Genomic DNA, 21,594 nt, shown 5'->3' on the forward strand with positions numbered 1-21,594 from the left:
GGGCCGGGCCGCAGTGCACGCTGGGAGTTGTAGTTTACGGGGCGCGGGCGGGCCGGGCCCGTGGGGCACCGGGCGGAGAACGTGGGACCCTGGGGCCTCCTGAGCCGCAGCGGCCTCTGCCGCGCTGCCCCTGAACCTCCCGGCTCTCGCGTTCATACCCTAACGCTCGGTTGCACTGTCGTTACTACCCAGTGGCGTTGCTGTGCCTCCTTGGCAGCGACGTTACCGAGGGTTTACACGGTTGGGGAAGGCAGGTAAATGGAAGTACGTCCCACTCTGAAAAGGGTGACGGAACCCACGGAGGAATCCCGTGCTGGGATTGCCTGAGAGATCAGGATTGGGATTCCTGACTTGAAATTGTCAGGGTGCCTTGAACTTCGTGTTTGCTAGCTTGCAACTGTAAATATGACCGGAAAATATGGAGCAGAGCGTGATATTTTGGTGTTATTTTTAATTTTAGGAAACTTCTGACTCGGCTCGGATGAAGACGGGAAGAAAAAGCCTGTGCTTTTTGCCTAGTGGCATTGGAGTTGCCTCTTGGTGCACAACATATTCAGTACTCATCTTTACAGTCACCGTCAAATGGAAGTGATAAGCTGCACACCTGCAAAACATCTTTAGAAAGAAAAAGGCCCTCACTTTAGATGAATGTTCTCACAGGCTAAGAGACTGAATTTTGTGAGAAAGGATTTTACAGTTTTTCTTTTCATAAGAGGCAGAAGGGATTTATGGAATAAGCATTTTGAAACACTGACGCTTATATAGCTTGACAGCCCTTGCACTTTTATAATAAATGTCCCCATGCAAATGGTATTTTCCATTTTATAACTTTGTTAGATACAGTGAGGTAATAGATAATTTCCTGTGATGGCATTCTTTTCTCAAACTAGTCATCAAGTTTTTCAGCCTTTGCTGTGGAGGTGTCGTGTGTTCTGGCCTGTTTCAAGATGCCAACAACTGTTTGCTGCCTCTCTCAACACCTCAAATAGAGAAAAGATTAGCTATTTTGGTTTTACAGCATCCTCCAGCACGGCGTTACCAGTGGATCCCAAAGGAACTGCTGTCTTTCCTACCAAGAAAAGGTCTGAAATTGATTTTGAAGAAGAAAAAGGGTGGGATGAGGAGCCTAAAGAAATATCTGAAGGGAAACTCCGCTTTTCCTCCTCTGCTGGATCTCTGAAGAAGCAGTTAACGAATCGTGTCCTGCCAAGACATAAGTTTATGAACATACAGCCTCCAGAAAAACCCTTGCAGGCTCAGGAATGGAACAGACTGAAGGAAAGCTTTCAGTTACCTGAAGCATTTGAAGAAGTGATGTTTAATAATATGATCAGGTGCAACAGCCCCATTGATGTGGCTAAGTCCTTGATGACCCATGTGGCAAAGAGTAATGGTGATGTTGCATATCATTTGTTGGTCAAATATCTGGCATTGTGTGTCCAGCAAGGACAGACTTCAGAAATTTGTGATGTGTATGATATAATGAAAACCAGATTTAGGACTTTGGATAGTGGGGCTTATAACCTTCTTATCAGGGGGCTGTGTAATTCAGATGAGTGGAGAATGGCCTTGACTCTTTTGGAAGAAGTAAGAAAGATTATGGTTCCCTCACGGACAAACTATGAATCCTGTATCAAAGCAGCCAGCCGTCACCAGGAAATGAATCTTGCATTTGAACTTTACCATGAAATGTTGGCTAAAGATTTGGTCCCGACCTTTGATGTCCTGCAAGCTCTTTTTGACTTCAGCAGGGGTGTGGAAGGTGCTCAGTTACAAAAAGAGCTATTTGATATCCTCTTATATTTGAGAGAGAACCAAAAATACCCTCACAAAACATTTATGTGGAGTATAAAGCTATGGTTTGAAAGGTAAATAATGTTTCAATAGTCAGCTTTAGTTCATGAGGATTTGATTCAGATTAGTCCATAAGATCCCTTAATAATCTCATTTTGGTCATTGCTTCTCTCTGAAGCACACATCATCTTGAAAAGATACATTTCATTTTTGCTCCAAAATTAGTGTAAAAGTGTAAAATTCTTACCAATTTCACCTTTTACTGAAAGATTTTACCTGTTAAATAGCATTCCTTGGTAGAGAAATTAGGAAATCGCAATGGTTCATGCCTATCCAAAGTATCTGACTTCATCTCTTTCTGGGGTTGGTACATAAGGAGTATTGGCAGGTGTAAGGGCTTTTCCTATAATCTATCAGAGTGTAGAAGTAGCAAGTTTTTTGAAAACTAGGTAGTTTCTATCTTTAAAGGAAAGAGGCAGCAAATTTAGCATCAGTTAAACAAAGCCAAGTGTTGACTTTTTATAGAATAATAGGAAGCTCATTGTTTCAGCATAGCATTTAGCGGGCCTCACAGTTTATTTTCAGGAGTAAGGATCATCAGACTCTGCAAACTGCAACTAGTTATGTGGTGCATACACAGTGTCGTTCACCTCAGCCCATTGCATGCTTGTCACACTGTTGCATGTGAGCTGATCTATGACTTTTTGTAACTCTTGGCTTTGGTTTATGTGAGCTACACAGTCACTTTACAAGTTATTCTTCCTGGATAGAGAATATGGCTGTGGGAATGCAGTACCACTATTAGTGTGGTTTATACTGTTGTCCTCTAGCTATTTTCTGTCCTGAGAACAGCTAGGGAACAGACAGCGTAAGCTTCAGTCGAGACGAACTGGTTTAGTGGGTGAAAATCTGTGTTGAGGTGCTATTTTCCCATTGAGTGAAGAAAGACTTACCTGTAGGTGTGAGGCACATACTGCATGCACAGGAATCTGAGCGTAATAAAAAGTCCTTGGCACAAAGTCGTCAGAGGCAGTCAGTGTGTTGAAAAGCTATATATTGCCTCTATGTAGTGGCAAACCAGCACTGCGAGCTGAACGTACACGAACTTCTGTTTGTATCTTTAATACTGTATTTGACTGTTAGAACAATCCATGAAAGATTGTGGTAGACCTGTGTTTTAAGATCGATGTTGGTTATTTTCTTAAAGGAAGCAGTGTTTCAAACATGAAAAAGAAACGAGGTCCATAACAGGGGAAACAAAACTAGGTGCTCAGTCATCCCATCTGGCTTTTTATCTGTGAACTTGTACAAAATGCTCAGTTTTACCTCTCTGTTTCAATTGGTGGTGCTGAACTTGTATATGCTGGTGGTTGAAAATGAGTAAGCAGTTTACATGGAGTTCCCAAAAAGAAATAGAATCTGATTACTTTTAGCACTATTAGTCTTGCAAAAAACGATGTAGATTGGGAGGTAGCTTGTGCTAAACAAGGAAGTCGAGGATACAGTAAGCACAGAAGTGAGCTCTGAGTGTAACTGAACAGATCTTAGTTTTAAAAAATTATTTTTCTAAAGAGCAGACCAGCACTGACTTCTAGGAGTGAATAAAGCCAGATCCAATACAAGATCTGAGTGTGCAACAAAGAATCAGAGTATTTTCTGTTCCATGTTGTCTCTGTAAGAAACCTAAAGAACTCCTATGTATCAGCAGGAGAAATGGGAAAGGAGGGCAGAAACAGGGCAGTTGCTCCAAACCCATGGCATATGCTATTGTGCACCCTATGATAATAAACACAGTGGCAAAGGGAGAGGTGTCTGCATTTGCATGTTGACGTAGGTAATTTCTAGTCTGTAACCTGTTCTGGTGTGGATCTTCTGGGCAAAAAAGGAATATTTACACCAGCATGATGGCAGCTGTAGTAGTAGTGGTGATGATGATAATATGTGGAGTCACATAATAATGATAATGTGGAGTCAAAATAATAATGTGGAGTCAAAAGGCCCAATGCCGCATTTTGGTATGAGTACACCTTTCTTACTCTCTCAGGGTGGCATCTGTATAGAAATCTTGATTCCTGCTTTCCCACTTGCTTTTGAGGTGCTTTATGAGGTGTTGGGCAGCAACTTAAAAACCGTATGCTTATTTTTATGGTTCTTAATATTTGTGGACCACAGAAACTGGGGAAATTGGCGATGTTAGTTCTCTGCATGTTGTTAAATGCTGGTTCTTTAGGTGAGATTTTCAGGCATTGCTAAATTACATATGAATCTTTGTATGATTTCTTTGCAAGGTAAATGATTGATTGATCTATTATTTCTAAATGGTGACCAAAACAGAATTATTCTTTATTGTAATTCAGGAATTGTTAAATAAGAATCTAATGTTTTTATTTATCTTTTCCTCTGTGCAAATTAGTATACCAGGAGGACACTGGAGAGGAAACCTGACCAACATTAAAGACAGGTAAATGCTGCATTTTGTTTAAAAGTGCGATGTTGTAATTCTTCTCTCTTGAGCTCTTCATTCGTAAGTATAAAAAATAGCTTTCCTTAAATAAGAAAATATTCTAATCCTTGAGAATATGAACCTTTGTGTACATTTGATTTCCCAAATTCCAGTTTCCAACTCATTTTCACTGATTAAACAAGACCCAACACACACATTTGGAAAGGAGTTATGCAAAGAAGAGCCAAGATTAAAAAAAAAACAACACAGAGAAAAGTAAGAGCTGCCATTTTACTGGATGGCTTATTTGTTTATTGCACAGGAATTAAAGACTTGCTTTAGTAAAAACATGTGCTGAATTAAAAGCACATGAGAGTCTGCTGCTTTTGAAGCCCATGAAAGTACAGTGTAACTCCCTGTCCTAAGACCAAGAGTCATTCACTGCTAAGATGGATTATTATTACATTTGAGTGTGTGTGTACTATATTATGGTAATTCACCAAATTGTAGACAACCCTTTTCAGCCTTTAGAGTTTTAAAGTTCTAAGGCTGATTTTCTTGGTTAAGAGGTAGCTTATTTATCTTACTGTCTGTAAATTCTGTTGCACACTTTGCAATGTAAACAAGCTTAGATAACCTCACAGTTTATCATGAATTAAGAATCTGTGAACAAAGTAGTGACAAGGTGCTATATGGTAGTTATTTTGTGATAACTGTATGAACATTTTTTATTTTGAAATAAATACATTTGAGGTAGCCTACTTGGATAAGTATTGGAATAAAATTAAGATAATTTAAAGAAAAAAGAAAGAGTTTTGTTGTGTTTAAATTAAATGGCTGCTGACAGAACAGATCCTTAGGATTTAAGAAAGCAAAAGGAATTTTGGGTTTTTTTTCTGTTTTTTTTTCATTCTGATCGTAAAGAACAAAGCCTGTGAGGTATCTCTGAAACTGATGTGGTGATTGTTGCTAAATTTATCTCTGCAGTCAGTGTCAACCTACGTCTTAAAACATGAGACTTGAGTTAAAAAATCCAAAAGAACTGTTTTTTCGTAAACTGAGCGTGAGAATTTAATAGGCTTCTTCATAAGTCATTCTGATTTTGTATTATATAAGTACTAGAAGTTGAATCTAAGATGCTTATATGCAGGATACTTTTTTCTTCCTCTAACACTGAGCTTCTAGTTTCTTTGAACTGTGATAGAAGCTTGAACCCTCTGCAAACAAACCTTGAAGCTTGCTGACAATTTTTCTTTGAGATTACAAAAGCTTTGGATGTCAAAGCTCAGCTATAGAAAGGTGCAGCACAAGTGTTTTGAGCCTACTTTCAAATTACTATAATACATCTGACTTCATGTTTGATATGTGGATGCCATGACACTCCAAATGTAGATCAGAAAAGCAGTCCCTCAAAAAAATGGTTTAACAGTCAATTAGCTGTAAGGACAGCTATATATTCTACAGAGGTGAAAACCTTCTGTCTGGGAATTTCTTGGCATCAAATCCTAGAATGATCAATGAGGAGTTACAAAAATGGCAAGGTAATTTTAAAGGTATGGTTGTGAAAAAGCAGCAGTTAGACTGGGGAGGGGGGGATCTTGCAAGATGCTGAGTGTTTCTTTTCTCTGTTTTGCTACTGCTCCCTTTGGGAAACCTCATTGAGAATTCCCAAGAAGGAGCTGACTTGAGGAGCTTTGGCTGTTGATAGGTGATTGGGTTGAGTTGATTTTTTGGGGTATAAGAAGGTTTGTTTATTTTTATTCAAGTAATCTGAAAGTGGTAGTTTGAGCCAGCAGTGTGCCCAAGTGGCCAAGAAGGCCAATGGCATCTTGGCTTGGATCAGAAACGGCGTGGCCAGCAGGTCCAGGGAGGTTATTCTGCCCCTGGACTCGGCACTGGTGAGGCTGCACCTCGAATCCTGTGTTCAGTTGTGGACTCCTCACCACAAGGAGGATGTTGAGGCTCTGGAGTATGTCCAGAGAAGAGCGACGGAGCTGGTGAAGGGGCTGGAGAACAAGTCTTATAAGGAGCAGCTGAGGGAACTGGGGTTGTTTAGCCTTGAGAAGAGGAGGCTGAGGGGAGACCTTATTACTCTCTACAACTACCTGAAAGGAGGTTGTGGAGAGGAGGGAGCTGGCCTCTTCTCCCAAGTGACAGGGGACAGGACAAGGGGGAATGGCCTCAAGCTGTGCCAGGGCAGGTTCAGACTGGACATCAGAAAAAAATTTTTCACGGAAAGGGTCATTGGGCACTGGCAGAGGCTGCCCAGGGAGGGGGTGGAGTCACCAACCCTGGAGGTATGGGTGGATGAGATGCTCGGGGATATGGTTTAGTAGTTGATAGGAACGGTTGGACTCGATAATCCTGGAGGTCTTTTCCAAACTTGTGATACTGTGAAGGCAATTAGATGTATTTAATACTAACTTTACAGCCAATCTCATTAACATGTAGCCTGCAGTGACCACAGTGGGTTCAGCAACTGGAGTGTATTGTTCATGTACAGCAATGGATGTCCATTGTTGGAATTTCATGCATAACTTTTTTTGATTCTGTAAATGCACTGTCAGCAGTGCAAGTAATGCATATGGTCTGTGCATTTATGTTTACTGGATATCAATTGTTGGGAGAATTTAACAGTTCTGGTTGCCATAGTTTTAGAAAATTATAGTGACTTAGCTTTGGCATCTCTAGGATATCTCTGTGGAGACAGCCAGGGGAGCACAAGTCCTTCTGTTTTAACACTTAAAGCTCAAATCCTGTGATTCAGTTCTGAGATTGTGCTTGTGAAAATAAGGTATTTGGATGGATTTTGAGAAGAATGGCTACTCCTTCAGTTCAAACTATGCCCAGCTGGTTGAATATAGGCTTTTGAACAGACCATGATAGAAAGAAAAAATGTGAAACATCAGCATCTCCTACATATAAGAGAAGTTTAAGTGGGAGCAACTGGCAAAGAAGTCATTGTTCATCAGCCATGAAGAACCAATGACTCATTCACACTAAGCATCATTTTATTGTCTGCTGGAGAAGTTACTAGATTCTGCTTATTTTCTTGGTACCATGGCTGTAGTGTCCATTCTGGTGATGAAGATGCAAGCTGGATCTCGTGTCTAATATTCTTGGCAGAAGTGCTTGAGAACAGACACAACTGACTGTGAATTTCCTTAATGTACTTTGTTATCCTATCTGACCATTTTTTTTTCATGTAGTTATTCAATAATTAAGCTTGGAAAATTTTCTGGTTTTAACCCACAATCAGAGATGCAAGACAAGAAGTATAATCATGAAGTGTATGTATATTTGTAGTTCATTGGCTTGTCTTCAGAAAGTGTATCTGCAAAACTTCTAGATAATTTTTTAAGGGGGAAAAAACCCCAAACAGTTAATGTAGTTCACAGCTCAAGCACTGAGATGCAGGATGTTTTGTCTCAGTCCTTCTCTGTTACCTCAACGTTACATACTGGTTTTGTGATGAGCTCAGAGATTTGTGCAAGTGATGCATGGCATACATTTTTGGTCCAGGTATGATGGTGTGCATTCTGTTGAGATATGCATTTAGTTTATAGGGGCTAACAAAGACACAAGTAGTAAAGAAAAAGAATGAATAAATGGAACATGGAAGTGATGACAGTTCCAGTTTTAATTCCTTCAGACTCTGTGTTATGGCAGAGGTGATGACTGTGGGACATGAAACAACAGGAAGTGCTAGATATTTAAAAAGATACTTATTCTTTGTCTTGAGATGTAGTTCTGGGGATCATACAAAAATCCAGAAGTGGCCACAGAAGTTCAGCCTGTCTTGTTTTGCATCTTGGAATTATTTGTGTGCTGTGCTAGCTGGCTGTAGGAACAAAACCCCAACTCACATCAGTTGACATCTTTCTCTTCATTGTGGTTTGATTGCCCTTTCAAGTGTTTTTGCAACACTGGGTTGGTTAGAAAAAACATTGTGCCTCTTGGCTGGTGTGGATCCGAGTGTTCTCTGTAGAGCTGCCTCACTCATGCTGTTCTGGAAAATTTTTCAGGATCTGCTATGACGTACTAGCAGTCCTGAGGACACTAAAGAGTTTGGGATTTGTTTTTTTCCACATCCCCTATTGTTCTATTCTGTAATCTTTTATGATGGATTTTCAATCTCTTTGGTTTTTCTTTATTAAAAACAATTGTGAACAGATCAGTGGGGAGTTCTTTTCTGTGTCAGAGACAAAACAATGGATTACTTGGGATTTGTAGAACCACGGTTGTTATCACAGCTGCAGGCCCTGCAAGAGGGAGACTAGGAGCACTGAGAAGTGGATGATGTGAATGATAAAGGAAACTGTTCTGGTGCTACATGCAGTCAAACAATCCCTGACACAGCTGTGTGTGGTGGAGTGGTGTTTCTGGCTCTGGAAAATGAACACCAGATGATGGCATTGGTTGAGTGTAGCTTTTTCATGGGCAGCAGTCCGCATTCCTTGATCCATATGATGAGATTTAGCCTGTGCTACAGAGCAGGAACAGAAGTTTCTTAGCAATAAAGAAACAGTTATTTCTTAGTCACCAGGAGACAGCAATGTAAAAGGGCTTTCTGTTTGGGTGCACTCAGTCTGATATTAGAAAATCTAAGGTGGAATTGAGGAATGTACAGACATGCAGTGACAATGTGGAGTAGTATTGCTGAGGCCTTTCAAAACAAACAGTATTTCTGATTTAGTCACATTCTTCTCTCATTCTGTTCACTTTGACCACCTTAGAGAGATCTGAACATATCCTAGAAATAAAGGGAAATCCAATATCAAAAGTGACACAGTCTTGCTCCTTATTTGCCTTTTCTAACCATACAGCAGATTTATGTTACGCCTCCTCCCTCTCCCTTTCTCTCTCTCCCTCTCCCTCTCTTCCTCTGGGTAGGGATATTCCTACACCTGTGACAGGTTTGCGATAAACCAAGCACAGATAGCTTAGCCTGTTTTGTCGGAGCAGTCAGTGGCACAATAGTGGAGCATTTCACTGGTGCATTTTCTTGTTGTAACACTTTGGGTTGGGTTTATAACTAGACTAAGGCTTTGTGGCCTGCCCGCTAACTTCAACCAGTATGCCTACAGCTACTTAATTTGTTCTGGCCAAGCCAGTGCAACTCCATCACCTTCCCACACTGAGCTCTGGGTTGTATGTGTTCATGGTGACTTTCTTGTGTAGTAGGGAAACTGCCAAATATTAGCAATGTGGAAATTTGTGGTAATGCTGGGAACTGAACTCTCATCTCTCAAGGCCTAAATAAATGCTAGTGAATATTTAAATACTCTACTTTTTTTTTTTTTTTTCCTGTGCCCTAATGCAGAGTTTTAGTCCTAAATTCTCAGGCGCCTCTATAGTCAAATATTTGATCCTGACCACACTAAATAACATTGAAATATTTCTAGTAACTTTAGAAGATTTTAGATGCATTCCAGAAAGAGTACAACTAATTTTCTGATGATCGGGCTGTGTTGCAGTTCTTGTAAAGAATTGTGCTCATACACAGATGTTCAATAAGTTAGTGAAATGTAAGATATTTCTTATTGAAAGCCTTTATCCTTCTGTTGTCTCATTTCACTATCATTACAGCGGACAGTGCCCAGTCTGCAAGCATCAGCTGGAGGATAGTGACCTCACTGAAGAGGAGTATAATAAACTCAGAGAAAGAATAGTAAGAGATGTGATACATGGAACTGACACTTTTAGAAAGACAAGCCCACAGGTAGGTCTTGTATGTTATCAGGTTCATTAACTGGGAGCGTAATATACAATTGATGTTCAAGTACTTTGAAAACACCAAAAGTCTGTTTTTTCTTTACTTTAAACATTAATAGGCCATTAGATTCTGAAGTATCCTGTTTTTTTTTTTTTTGGTTGTGTTTATAAAATGGGTCTTAATGTTGACCTTATTGTCTTTGTTTTTATATTTTCAGTTAGTTGTTAGTGGATACTGAAATAATTGAAATGTAACTTTTTTATAGATTAAAAAATTTAAAAGGTATGGAAATCTTTTGATCCTTCAAAAGCTAAATTTTAAATATATAATAAACCCCACTAACTAGGACAAAATAAGACGTCTAGTATTTTGAGCTTGCAAAAAACTACAAGTCCTAGTGTTTCATAAATTTGGTATCATATCTAAAGCTTATATTTATGTGCTGAATATTTGATTTTCTGATTGGGCAGCTGTTTGCCAGAAACACAAAAGAACCGGTTACTATTTTGATAGTCAACTTTCACAAACCAACAACCGCCTCCCAATTTTAAAGATACACTTTCATGTTTATAATTACAGTTTACATCAGGAGTGTTAAGCTTGCAATGATCACCTTAAACATAGAAGAGGGCATAATTCCCAGACACCATAATATATTGCACTTCTATTTCTTACTCATTTTGTGTGTAGATCAGCGATTCAGTGGCAGTGATATGGCATGAAGCTGAACTCCTCTAGATGGAGCCCGTGCCACATCCCAGCCCAGTTTTGCTTTGCCTTTATAACTGTGGATGTCAGCTGGTACTTTGGTTCTGCATTGGTTCTTAAAATACAGAAGAGAACACCAGGTTTAGTTCTGCAGACTTTCTGCAGACACAGACCTAGCACATGTGTTGTAGAAACCTGAAACAGTTAGTGTTGGGGTGCTCGTAGTACATGCAGCCTATTTTTCAGACATCTAATATCCACACAGATTTTCTACTCAGTTCAGGACTTTTAGGTGATTTAGCTGTGAATTGTACAGGGGAGTAAAATTATCCTTAAAGTAGTGATAATTCTAAGCACTTAAAGCGTACTCATATTCTGTAATGTGATGTGATAAGACAAACAAAAGGATGTGTTTTCCTGCACAATATACAAGTAACTCTACCTATTCTCTAAGCCTTTGTGAACATACTGGTTGAGCTTTGTTTATTAAAGAAAGTAACAACAACAAAACTTTTAATTCCTTAACCAGTTAACTCTCTAGTCTGTGAAGCTTCCTTTGTGTCCCTTGTGGTGACTGCTGGCCTGAAAATTTCAGATTTGTCAAGTACCTAGGGCTAGATGAGCAGTACCAGTTGAAGGCAGGGAGATTTAAGAAGGGAGTTCTGGGTAGCAGGACATTGATACCCAAGCTGAGCAGTAGCGGAAATGATGTTTCTCGGTATGAGAACCGGATTGATCAAATGAATGCAATCTGATGAAATAAAGACTCAATCCCCTATTTTAAGTTTTGATGTCAGTAGATTTTCTTATTCTGTGTGATAGCAGAAATTCCATCATTTACCTCTGTGGAGCCACCCACTTGCTAGTTCCAAGTTGACCTTGTTCCAGTTCCATATCAGCAGGCAGTCACCAGGAGGCTGAATGGAGATGAACTGTGTGTTTGTACTGTTTGCTGTACAGCTAAAGTCTGCGCCCCTTGGTGAATTTTGAACATGGATGTGGGTGTAGAGGCAAACAGTGTTGTGATGTGTCAGAGGTTTCCAGAAATAAATTTGGGACTTTTTAGTTGCCTTTGTGCTGTGAAAGCAGACGTGGTGATGAAAATATGCTGCCCATTTTAGGTATGCCAGACTGCATGACTTCTCCTGCAGCCAGGGTTTTCCAGAGGGGAAGCTAGGTGAAGAGACTGAAAATAGGATGTAAGCAAGTATATCTGAGGAGAGGGTTCCATTTTCCAGACAGTCACTTTTCTGTAGAAGCTGCAATTCAAATAGAAAACATTTTAGCTTTCTATTCCTTCTTTTCTCCTAACTAGTTTTCTTTAGTGCATTTGTGATTCTTGCAATTTAATGATTAGCCAGGGAAACAGTTTTAAGTTTTGAGCTCTAAACACTTCTTTTCCAACAGTGTTTCAAATTCAATATGTAACGCATTTGGAATCTTACTACTTTTCTTCATTAAGGAATAGTCTTTTGTCCTACTTCTGCAACAGCATCATTGTTTTATTTGATTTTATTTCTCTCACTTAAGAATAAATGCAATCAGAGTAGAAAATTAGAAGCAAAGATTTGGTTTGTTGAAGAACCCTTCCAAAGGAGTCTGTGCTCTGATTTAAAAAATAAAATCTTTTTTTTGTAATTAGTTACAGGAAAGAAAATCAAACAACTTAGATTTGTTACATCAGAATTGTAGTGAACACTATGGGCAGATATGTTGAAAGGGTGGCTTGCATGAACTATAAAACTGATTATCTGTGATATGAAGTACCTATTACACAGTAAAACCAGACTGATTCAGGTCTTTATGCACAGCTGTCGAAAGGTCTATTAGGATGTCATATGATGATCTAATATAGCCAGCTGCAACCTTGCAGGGTGCTGTAGCGAGAAAACAACTGCAACAAGACTGTCACCTTTTGTACTAATGTCTATATGATGTTTTCAGTTGGATGCTTGTTTACTTTGGCTTCATTTAATTGGGAGCTCTGACACTGAGCCTGAGATGATATGATTGGTATACTGAGATATATAATCATCTTTTGCTGTGATGACTTTCATGTCACGGCTGCTCCCAGGTGTTTCTCTCAAATACGCAAGTGCAGTAATTTCATTTCCTTTGTGGCTACTTCGTACCCCAGATAAGCCTGATAGGACCGTTGTGCAGGGGAAGGAAGCACATGGGAGATATATATGTGTTGTCAAGAAGGCCGGAAGAGATGGGTTTGTGGACATGTAAAGTCCCTACACTAGATCTGGCCTAAGCATGTAAAGAGGCTGGAGGGGGAAGAGGAAGTGACCCATTCATCTCAGTGTTATTTTTGCAACTGAATGAGGTTGTGATGATTCCAAGGAGCCTTGAAAATAACACTTTATCTCTTAACTTTTAGATTGATGCCTTTGCTTTTCCTTCCACGTGTGCATGTTTCTCAGCTCCACAGTTTGCCCCAGCACTCTATCAGTCCTATTCTGAACGGAGTAGGTCATTACTTGCAAAAATCCCGTGTACTCCAAACTCTAAGAAAACTATGTCTGACACAGTCTGCCCTAACCCTATCTGGCAGAACTTTCACTCTGAATTTCCAGTGTGGTGATCTCCTTCTATGTGCTTTGTTGACTCTCAGCTTGTGGTCAAAGTCAGCTAAATTGCCTGCATTTGGTGTTTCCAAGGTGAGTTACCTTTACCTGCCCTGAGATGCCTTGGGAATTACGGCTGTCCATCTTGCACCTGGATGTCATGGCTTTTTTGCATAAGCTCAGGGAGAAAGAGAAGGCTTTTCCAGGATGGCAAGGATGGAAGAACCTGTTATTGATGAATCTAGAAAGTTCTGAAAGTGTGTTGGTTGGGGATCAGTGTTTTAGACAGCAGGTGCTGGAGAACTTGATTTATTGTTGAGGTCTTGCAAGTTCATTAGGATTGAATAAGAGCTAATGCCAGTGGAGATGAAGGGCTTATTGGCCGCCTTTTGAGTATGGATAAGACTAGGGCAACAGTTAATATTTGGGAGCTAAAATACTTGAAATGGCCACAGTTAGGCCAGAGCATTAAATTAGAGGTGGCATTGGTGAGGATGATGAGTGTAGCTCAGGATTAGCTGTAGTTTGTTTCAGTTGCAGTGTTTTGGCTAGAACTAGAATTAGTTTGGAGGTTAGAGAGAACACTAGACAGCTGAAGTAGTAGAGTGCCCAGAGTCTGAGAGCCCTGCAGCCCAGACTGCAGCCTTTATTCTGCTTGCTTTCTGTCCTGCCTCTGTTTAATTCAGGGTGGATGTTACACTCTTCTTGTGATAAAATCTGCTGGAGGGTAGGGAACTTCTTGAAAAGGTGGGGAAGAGAGGAGACTAAGTGGGAAATGGATGGCGAGAGACAAAGGCAGTTGGAATTTTTCTAAGTTTCTCTTGCGTCTTTCCTTACCCCGGAGGCTTCTGATAATGGAAACAAACAGGAGCACACAGATTCTTTTGGCAGGAGGATAAAAGACTTAGCTGCTCCTTAGCAGCAAGAACTAGGTCTAGATGAGAACATTATAAATATTTCTTTCCCCCAATTACCTCAGTGTTAAAGAATCTTTCTTGGGGGTGGGTCAGATCATCTGGGGTGGTCCACAGTCCTCCATTTCTTCATTCATATAACAAGGAATGAGTTGGGATTTGGTTCAGGTCACTTGGTCTTCTTTGCCATCAAATGGTAATGCAGCAAAATTAGCAACTTGCAACACAAAAATGGTCCTTTCTTCCAAACCACTGTCTAAACATTTTTTTCCCTCCACAGTCTTTAAACTACTACTTTGTGGAAATTCTCTTAACACGATATATTGTTCACATTCCAGTTGGTGCAATCAAGTAAGAAAAATCTGCTTCTAATCCACCAATTGCTTGGTTAAAATACAGTTGCTAAACTTAACTTGTTTCCACTGTATATCATCTATAGATCTTGCTAAGAAAAAGACAAATGTTGTTTGCTAATCCACTGATTTTTTTGAGATTTGTATTTTCCTTACATTAGCCAGAACATAGAAGAAAAAAATAGAGATAAATAGAAGAAATTGAAAATTTCACCAAGGCTTAAGAGTGGCATCCCTTGATAAAGTTTTTTCGGGGGGGGGGGGGGGGGGGTTTCCTGTTCATTAGCTGGTCACAGAGGGAGACAGAACCATACCCATGAAGTCAGAACAGGAACTTTTAGTTAAAGAATGAAACAAATGTGAATCATCCAAGTAGCTAATTTTTCAGGAGATTATTTTATCAGGAGCCTTTTGGACACAGTCCTTTACTTGCATCTCACACATTCCACTAAGTAAGATATTGATATATGTTTACATAATGCAGACTGCGTGCACTGCCATCCTTTTTTTAAGTGTTTGCTGTCTCTGAATATTGCTACGTTCTTAGATAATGCTTGATAATGGGAGCACATGTTCATTTAAGATACTTTGAAATGTTACCTCCTGGAACTTAAGCATTAACAATTGGTCCTTTACCATTTGGTCCTTTGGTCTGTTACCAGAGGTCCTTCTAAGTTAAGGAATGGCTCTCCAGCCGCAGTCATAACCAGATTCGTCTAATGCTGCAGGGGCCTATGTGGAATTGTCTAATACAGGGCTTCATTATAGTTTATTAGAATTCATTATAATTAATTAGAATAGCCTAACAAATTATAATAATTTCACATTATCTATCCGATACCTTATCTCTTAGGATTTGATTAGATTTGTTTTATAACATCAGCAATTTAAGCAGATGTTTTCATTACACTAAGATAAACATTTAAGTTGCTACAATTCCTCCAGAAATCTGTAATATATAAGTACACTTTCTTCCTATGTTATGCATTGTTTCTTCTTTCTGTTGCTAAGCTTAATTTGTTTTTTTTTATTTGGCATTGGTTTGGCTTCTTCTGTGCCATCCCCTTTTCCTAAATATCTGTAAAATATTTCATATATGTAAGAATTAGTACAGGACTTCGAAAGTACTCTTAGTATGACCCTTTGGTGGGTTCTACCTTTTTTTTAATGCCATAACTAGTTCAGTGTTTTAATAGCTTGTTATGAAGTCTTGGGTCAGTTGTTTTTAAATTTATTTTTTTATTATTTTTTTTAATGCCATCTGGTTCTGTTTTACTTACTTCTTCATTGACACAAGGAAAGAATTTGTAGAGCTACTCTTTTGCAAAAGGTGTGAACATTAAACTCTACCAGTTCATATCATTCCAGAGAGTTTGCACTAATTTTAGTGGCTGTTTTGACCATATTGCCGAGTTCAGATGCTGGATGCATAGGGTTATAATTCTCTGGATTGTTCCTAAAAATATTAAAATAGGGGTAGAACGTGTAGTGCCATTCAGTCCCCCAGAAAGGTTGCTGTTTGTCTTGTGATTGTAAATACTAGTTAGCACAAGTGTTTGGTGCGAGCGTGGTTTTTAAACTAGCATGACTAGCTTTATCATCCTGCCAGATGTTCATTGCTGCCTGCTATATGGCCCCTGCAATTGTACCAGGAAACAAGTGAGCACAACCCCATGGGAAGCAGGGCACACACCTAGATGACAAAATAATGTTTTGTTTTCTTGTGCGTGTTTTTTCAGCTGGGTCAGTTCCTTGTGAATATTCGCTTCAAATGTTTGTATCAGCATAGCAGAGAAAGCAGCATGGAGGTGTATCTGGCTCTGATATTCATGTAGCACATGAATATCATGGATATCTCCACATGGATATTTCAGACTATCTGTAGTTAAGTGCTGCTCTGCCTCACCTGGGGCACTGTCTTTTTTGCACAGCTCGTGATGCATTCCTCTTCTATTATTTGACTGTCTTTCTGTAACGCTCATTACATTGCACTTAACTGTTCAAGTCAATCTTTTCCTGGTTTAACATTCTGTTAAGTTTTTTGCCTTAAAACAAAAAGGTTCCAAAATAGGAGTTTTAATTTTGAAAGTGATGTGAATTCAAGATGTTTCTACCGTTGCAAGGTTTTTTTGTTTATTCATTTTAAAAGAAAGCTTGATATGGTCCATTTCTATACTCTTACAGTTATGATAGCATCCTTGCAAAGATGAGGGTGTTTTTCCACTGAGGGCAGAAGCACAAACTGCTTGTTCTTCCCCTTCTGTTCAGTGTGCTCAGGAAGAATGTTTCAGAAGAGCCCTGCCTGAATTGTTCATGTCGAAGTTTTGCATTGGCCTTGTGACTGACCCTCTGCTGCCCAATGTGGGCAGGAAGGAACAACTCCCACAACAACACAGTCTGCTGTTGAAGTAGGACTTTGAACATGGAGTACATTTCAGCCAGGTTGTCTGTGTGCCTGCGAGTATCTCAGAAGGCTGCAGACACAGGAGTTTGACTCCTGCATATTTGTTAACTTTAGAAGCTTATAACAGGGGGCAAACGAGTTGTGTGCAGTTCAGAGTACATAGTGTTACTGTGCACAATACTGAGAAAAGCCTTCATGCTCATAAGGGTTAGAAGGGGATTTCCAGGCTTTGAAACTGAGGGGGAAATATTCAAACCCTTCAGGCATAGCGACAAACAGATTTAAGAGTGCTCCAACAAAGCGCATTTAAAAAAAATTGGCTGGATTTCAGTTTGACAGCTGAATTTTATTCCTCACACTCATGCCCAGTACTGTGTTTTTCTTCTGATACCAAGAAACATTGCTGAAAACAAATCAACCCCCATCACTTTGTATTCTATGAAACTCTTAAAAGTGAATGTTTTCACTTCTCTAAAAGCTGTTCTTACGGTATTGAAAAATGCCCTGTTTGATGTGTCCCGTATCCTATTCTGTTAATTAGAATGTCCTCTTTCCTTCCACAAGAGTATATTGACATTCAATGCGGAGAGGAGAAGGCATTGCTTTTTCTGTTGTACAAAGCTTAAACTGTTGTGAATGCTTCTGGAAACAATATAAGTTGAATACTGTAGTTTGTACTGTTTAATTTGACTTTAGTGTCTCTCCACTATTCCTCATGAGTGAGCAAAAACTATTGTTTAGAAGAACAATAGCCTTTTCTGCAGTGATTTTAATAAGTTTTTGTAGGGTTGTGGGGTTTGCCCCCCCCCTTTTTTTTTTTTCAAATTCCATGTGTTGGCATGAACATAATAGTCTCGATAGTACTCTACAGATTTGCTCATGTTTCCCTTCATATATTATATTACTTTGCTTTTTGGCATTTAGATCAGCAGATAATTTGAATTGTTGAAGAATTTGAGCACTACCATGATTTATATTTTTAGTTGCCAATATATTTCCTATTTAGATTTGAGGAGAAAAATGCTCAAGTGATCTAAATTTCTGTATTGTGAAACTTGTCATGCTCTTAGATCCATTATAGACATTAAAAAAAAATCAGAATACTCATTAGAATTACTTTCATCGCTCTGATCAACAACATGCTTGTTTAGCTGTTTTCTTTATTTCGTCTTCAATTGTAATGTTTGTTATTGTATTTAACATAGTATATCTATAAATACTAATAATGAATTTCTCCCCTCATTTTTGTTGTGTTTTTGAGGCCTGTAATCTGTGTGTGCACTGCTGTTGAAAGAAAAACATGCATTTCTGTTTATAAATGTATTTACAGAAGTTAAAATGACATTAATGCTCTTCCAGAAAAGTCCTGTTTCCAATATTATTGGCTGCGTAAGCCAGACATTTGAAGTGAGGTCACACTCTTTAGAAAAAGTATTTTTCAAATGAACGGTTTAAAATAGCAAACTCAATATTTTTTCTTTCTTCCTTTTGCAAACAGTAATTCCTTTACTTCTGTTTTATAAAACCAACCTCTCTATGTTTTGTTTTGTTGCAATACCTCAGTTTGAGAGCGAAATCTCATAAAATGTTGTAGTTTCACAATTCGGTACAAGTTAGCACAGTCAGTGCTCCATATGGAGAAGGTGATCCCTGTAGTCTCTCATTCCTATTCCATCTCCTGGCTGCGTTTTCAGGCTGGGAGAAACCTCTGTGCTCTGGCCTGAACAGGGGAGCTGGTGCAGGCTAAAGACTGGTACTTGGCTCAGGTCATGGTGGCTCAGTTCTTCATCTACTCAAGCCTTTCTCCTTGTGCCAACAAACATGTTTCCATAAGTAGAGGAGGGGGCAAGGCTAGGAATGGATGGCTGAGGGAAGGGAGAACGTAAAAACACAGAATCACAGAATCACCAGGTTGGAAAGGACCCACTGGATCATCGAGTTCAACCATTCCTAACACTCCCTAAACCATGTCCCTCAGCACTTCATCCACCCGTCCCTTAAACACCTCCAGGGAAGGCGACTCGACCCCCTCCCTGGGCAGCTGTTCCAGTACCCAATGACTCTTACTGTGAAGAATTTTTTTCTGATATCCAACCTGAATCTCCCCTGGTGGAGCTTCAGGCCATTCCCTCTTGTCCTGTCCCCTGTCACTTGGGAGAAGAGCCCAGCTCCCTCCTCTCCACAACCTCCTTTTAGGTAGTTATAGAGAGCAATAAGGTCTCCCCTCAGCCTCCTCTTCTCCAGGCTAAACAACCCCAGCTCTCTCAGCCGCTCCTCGTAAGACTTGTTCTCCAGCCCCTTCACCAGCTTTGTTGCTCTTCTCTGGACACACTCCAGAGCCTCAACATCCTTCTTGTGGTGAGGGGTCCAGAACTGAACACAGTATTCGAGGTGCGGTCTCACCAGTGCCGAGTACAGAGGGAGAATAACCTCCCTGGACCTGCTGGTGAGCCCATTTCTGATACAAGCCAAGATGCCGTTGGCCTTCTTGGCCACCTGGACCAGTACACACAAGTGCAAAATGATGGTGAAATAGCACATGAGTCATCCAGCTGGTGAAGAGTACCAAAAAACTCTGAGACCACTTTGTACTTTTGCCGAGATATGAATGGACTTGAGCCACCTACACACTAGTGGTACAACAAAAAAAAATTATTTAAAATGTCTTTAATTCTTCACATCAAGATAAATTCCATCACGGGTTTGTTATGGCTGCCTCTTCCTTCCAAATCAATTTAGTCAGCATGGTGTCTGTTTGCAAAGATAAATTTTCTTAGTAGAAGGTGCAGTGAATCATTTCTAACAGTTACATGGTTAACATTGCCCTATTTTCCTGGCTAGATAATGAATGCAAGGTGGTTTTTTAAAAATTGCATTTTCTTTTGCACATGGTATGGAGCAGGATGTCTCTGGAGTCTCCCTACACGTGTTCCTGCTGCAGGGAGATGTGTTCACGCAGTGCACTGGCTTCTGTGGGAATTCTTTCAGTGAGGTAACAGCCATGCTGTATTGCAACACTTTTCTGTGGCTCCTGAGCACTGAAAGGGTCATGTCAATAAGAAATGCTGAATGTGGGGTTTTTAAAAGTTTTTTTCCTTCAATTGCTAACTCTGTTAAAGTGGATTTGAGTAGCATTTCCAAGGTTGCAAGAATGGACTTTTCCTCAGAAACTCTGAGGTTAGCCTGGTCAGAACAAGTTAGAAATCCATGTAAGGTTTGCTGTGTTTGTTTTGGGGCTCTTAATAGATATTTTGCTACTTGTTGTCATATTGAGGAGGTTCATCAGAAGTGCCCCTTCAGCAGGAAGTTTCCATGTAGACATTCCTGTGGTGTACAAAGGGCTGTATGTAGATCACGTGTTGCATTATCCATTTGGAAGGGGAAGTCTGTGTTGGTTTTGCCTAAACCAACCTTCATCTCATTGCTGCACTGCATTGATGATTATTGCGGATGGCTTCTTTTGATCAGCTGTCACCTAGCTGCAGTTGTGCTCTTCTTCATTTACTGCTTATAATGAAGATCTTCATTTTCTTCTTATGCTTGGCTAGTGAGTGAAGTATCTTTAGAGAATTGTGGGTGAATCATCTGTTACTGTGGCTGTAAGTAGGATCTACATAACAATCCAGACAAATCCTGATCTTCTAAAATATCAGTATCCTTCAAATTATATATGTTCTCTTTTACAATGTAAGTCTGTCTGTTTGAATAACTCTTTGTACTGCATCTGGATGATGCTTCACCCTTGTCCTTCCCTGTGACCGCAGGGGATTGGAAGTACGGCGACTCAAAAACTGTCTCTCAAGGGAGCAGACCTGGATCTTCTCTGTGGTTCTTAATGTATTTTTTTCTGGAAAATGAAAGGAGCACTCTTGTGTGTTGCTGTGGAATTATGGATGGTGAGGAGAAAATTAACAGATCCTTGGGGATTTTCAGTCTGTCTAAGGCTTTCACTGGAGTCTTCTCTATTTGGTGACATGAATTAAACTTGGCCATTTGTCTTCTGCACTTACTCTGCTATTAACTCCTCATGTCCCTGTGTGGATAAGTGTCTCCTGTGGTAGCAAACCTCCTCTCCCTACTGTATTGCACAGTTGGGAGAACAGAACAATTGAGCAGATCTGAGAGTCTGGCAGGAGTGTGCTGTCAGGTTATCTGTTGAGAATGGAGAGGTAGACATAGCCAGGGGTGGCTTCTGAGAGGTGGTGAGCCTATCTGAGTACCTTTCAGCAGGACCCCCCTGGCAGCTCCTGCTGCATTTGTCTGCCTGGGTAAGGAGGAAAGAGTGGGCAGAGGGGACCACTGACCCACTGAACTTGCACTGTGGTGTTCCATTGACAAAGCACTCTACTCTGCCTGTCAGGGAAAACCCATCCCTTCAGGAACTGCTCTAGAACTATCATCACTTGAAATAAAATACCACTTTAAAAATTCTTCACAAAGTGTTTTTTCCTGTGTTGAACTGATCCCTTGAAGACAAGATTATACGTGCATTGTACTTTATAAAAACGTCTACTTGTCTGTAACCATGTTACTTTAACTTATTTTGGCATTTGTTGGCATTAGGAAAATAATGTTCTATTGGATTGTCTGTGATGGGTTTTTATCTGCGTCCACTTACTTTTGTCGTGTCCATTTTCACTCATCTTTATCTTGAAACTCTCCTATTTTACCTTCATTTGGTCTGTGTGT

The 21,594-nt window shown here is 39.9% G+C and overlaps 1 protein-coding gene across 1 annotated transcript in view; it reads left to right on the forward strand.

Annotated features, from left to right (window-relative positions):
* Window positions 1-48: 48 nt before the first annotated feature.
* PRORP (protein only RNase P catalytic subunit) overlaps window positions 49-21,594 on the forward strand; it is a 51,492-nt gene continuing 29,946 nt past the window's right edge. Inside the window, exons 1-4 of the mRNA XM_009563608.2 lie at window positions 49-254; window positions 461-1,868; window positions 4,208-4,255; window positions 9,827-9,959. Of these exons, the coding sequence (XP_009561903.2) occupies window positions 868-1,868; window positions 4,208-4,255; window positions 9,827-9,959 (1,182 nt within the window). The 5' untranslated portion in view covers window positions 49-254; window positions 461-867. The remainder of the gene's footprint in view (window positions 255-460; window positions 1,869-4,207; window positions 4,256-9,826; window positions 9,960-21,594) is intronic.

This window comes from Cuculus canorus, chromosome 5 (assembly GCF_017976375.1).
Source record: "Cuculus canorus isolate bCucCan1 chromosome 5, bCucCan1.pri, whole genome shotgun sequence".
NCBI classification, from domain to species: domain Eukaryota; kingdom Metazoa; phylum Chordata; class Aves; order Cuculiformes; family Cuculidae; genus Cuculus; species Cuculus canorus.